We start from the raw sequence: 3,071 nt of genomic DNA on the forward strand, positions 1-3,071 counted from the left end.
ATCCGGACCGTGAACTGAAAAATCAGAGGAAGATGATTAAGTTAGCCGTGAGCAAGAAATGACTCAAATGCCTTTTGTCGGATCTCGGCAGCACACACCTATTGTTTGGCATCGCCCTGGAAAAATTGGCAGGAAAGGCACAATGTGACCGGAAATTGCACTTTGCGACATAATCAACGAATGATCATTGATGACAAGCAAACTGCTTGCTGAACACACCAAACAATGAACATCGCAGATATTACAATACTTTCAAACGGTCCTGTTTTGGAATTGATTCGATGGCTGCAAGGACGAAATTGTCCGGCCAATCCTCTGAGATGCGTGCCATGCAATCACGCAATGGACCTAACGAAGAGAAATGAAGACCACGTCGATGGATTTCTCTGGTTTGTATTTAATTTATCACAGTTCTTGTAGTTCATGAACCGAATCGACATATTCAGAGCTTGCTTATTCTCATTATTCGTTGAAGTTCAAATTCTGATACCAAAGAAACATTGCAGCAGTTTAATGATATGGGATATATTTTGTAGCGGTGGTTATAGTGGATACTGGGTCATACGGGTCTGCCGGTTAAGTGTCATGTCGCTCAGCAGTGGTCACCCGTCCATGTAATTTAATATTTCATGTTTTCTTCTAGGAAGTGCTCCGTCTGCCGAAGGAAAAAATCTCTGCGCACTGGCAGTTTTTTCAGAGAATTTCCAAGAATTCCGTTGGGAAAGCTTTTGTTTGGTATATATCTCTGGAGCCTTCGCGAACTTCGAACAACTGTGGCTCGTATGTTAAGTCTGACCAACAACACTGTTGGGAATATCTACGCCTTACTCAGACATTATTGTGGTAGGGACTTACAAGATAGGCCTATTGTTCCATTTGGAGGGCGTGTCTACGTGGTGAAATGTGACGAGAGCCAGTTCAAGCATAACAGTAAGGTGAGCATCCGAACAGGTAGTGTAACTGCCTGATTCCAACGTTATTAACTCTTATTAGATTACATACATAGGAATATAATATTACCGTGGATAAGCCCAACTGGCGACTGAGGAGGAGAGGATACTATTTAAGTCGACAATTTCTAATTTGGTGTCCGAACTATTTCAACTAACCTGATCCCATTAGCGAGAGAAGACCAAATTATAGGCACGTGTAACAAATGCTTATATTTCCCATGGTAATTTTTTTTTTTCTTTCTAGCACAATCGGGGAAGGAGAGCAAGAGATGATGTTTGGGTTTTTGGTGTCCTCTCTACAGAACACAGCCCCTGTCGCGGCTACTTCCAAGTAGTCCAGAGCCGAGATAGAGCAACACTCACCCAAATATTACAAAGAGTACTACTACCAGGGTCAGAGGTCCACTCAGACGATTGGGGTGCATATAGGAACCTCGCCCATCATGTGCCAAATGTTGCTGTTCATAGAACAGTAGTCCATCGAGATAATTTTGTGGATCCCCTGACAGGAATCCACACGCAAGAGGTAGAATCAGCATGGAGTCGGCTTAAGTACTACATTAAAAGAGAAAAGGGCATACGGGCATTGGAGCTGCAAGATTTTCTTAATGAAGAAATGTGGAGGCAATGGAGGGGTCTTGATTCTGTTTTTCAGAATGTAATCACTGTAATAACTCGTTATCACCAATTTTGAAGAATACGATCTAAGCCAATCCAATTTGTGGTATAATAACTGTACTTTTAAGGAGTTTGTAAACACTAACTCTCCCACGATTATGTTTTCCTTTAGTATCCCAGGTTGTAGTTGGTGGATGCCGATGAATAACTGTGCAGAACTAGTGTTAAGGCAGGAGAAAACGTAAAAGCTGTTTTTATGCCGTTTAAAATCGTTTTCACGGAAAAGATATCTCGTTCATCTTTCGAGCAATGCTACCGAACTGAAACCCTTTACTCGTTTCAGAAATCGAAGTTTTGAGTTATTTTGTAAATTATTAGATGACTTTTTGGTATATCTGGGAAGTCGATGGAGATTTTCCTCAAGACCTTATCATACTTGGGAGAATAGCCAAGAACTAGTTGATGTTGTTGAAAGATTTGAAAGATTACCGAGCTGCTTCACGACTTTGACAGCGTCTTCCCTCTGCCATTCACTTTAACTGCCTCTCAGCAACCTCGTTCCCAGGACCTTTTTTCCCTGGCCAGGGAAAAAAGGTCCTGGGAACGAGGTTGGCCTCTCAGGTACTGAATTACAACTATCGGGATTGAGCCCCAGTTCTTTTACGGTACCCCTTTGAATTTCCCTTCACAATGCATACGAGAGCTTCTCACACCTAACGTCCAAGTACCATTGTTCCTATGAAATAAAGTGGTGTGAATAAAGGACAGTCACTATTAGCGTTAACACCCCCAAGGTCATGCCAGGAAAAATGGGCTCCTGGTCCTGTGGCTTCCTAAAATACCAGCGGGACAGTATTGAGTTCCGAAAGCAATGGTAACAACATTGTTACCCTCCTGATAGATAACAGTCTGGCTACGAGCCACAAAAATCCTAATGTAGTTGCTATAGAGAGGGATATTACATAAGTCGTTTTATTATATGACTAGCAATGACTAGCTCCGTGAAAGGGCAAGATGAACCAAATCACGCGCTGTGATTGGCTACCCGAGCGGACAAGATGGAGTGATACTGCCGACTCGGGATTTGTCGCTTGGTCCCGCAAGATCAAAGATCATTTTTTGGTGTTTTAAGTCACATAATAAATTCCTTTATTGACCAAGCTTGTCCGGTCAAGATGGCTGTATATTGGCATCGTTCTTTTTTGGCGTGTTTATGGACCTCGACTTCGTGTCGGGCCATAAACTCGCAGAAGAAGAATTTGACCAATTTCAAGCCATCTTGACCTCACGCTATATATAACCCATATATATCAAAAAATTTCAGCGAAAAATAATAAAAATGAAGCGGCAACCTTTAAGATCATTAAATTAGAATCGTGTTCGTTTCACAGATCCAGAATATCTTTGATAAGCTGAGGGGAGAATAGGCCTTTTCCTTATGATCATTGGGGGAGCAGGGACAGCGCAGAGATTAGATCGCTTGCCTCCACCAATTTTTTT

The 3,071-nt window shown here is 42.1% G+C and overlaps 1 protein-coding gene across 1 annotated transcript; it reads left to right on the top strand.

Annotated features, from left to right (window-relative positions):
- Nucleotides 1-782: 782 nt before the first annotated feature.
- Nucleotides 783-1,647, top strand: LOC137977135 (uncharacterized). Its single transcript, XM_068824411.1, has 2 exons — nt 783-935; nt 1,198-1,647. The coding sequence occupies exons 1-2, from the start codon at nt 783-785 to the stop codon at nt 1,645-1,647; spliced, it is 603 nt and encodes a 200-aa protein (XP_068680512.1).
- The last annotated feature ends 1,424 nt before the right edge of the window (nt 1,648-3,071 follow it).

Source organism: Montipora foliosa, chromosome 11, assembly GCF_036669935.1.
Source record: "Montipora foliosa isolate CH-2021 chromosome 11, ASM3666993v2, whole genome shotgun sequence".
In the NCBI taxonomy this organism is placed as follows: Eukaryota; Metazoa; Cnidaria; class Anthozoa; order Scleractinia; family Acroporidae; genus Montipora; species Montipora foliosa.

What these genes read in the sequence shown, in the direction of transcription:
- LOC137977135 (XM_068824411.1), top strand. Translation starts at nt 783, where the DNA reads ATGTTAAGTCTGACCAACAACACTGTTGGGAATATCTACGCCTTACTC. An exon ending in AGTTCAAGCATAACAGTAAG is followed by an intron (nt 936 to 1,197) that starts GTGAGCATCCGA and finishes TTTTCTTTCTAG; the next exon opens with CACAATCGGGGAAGGAGAGC.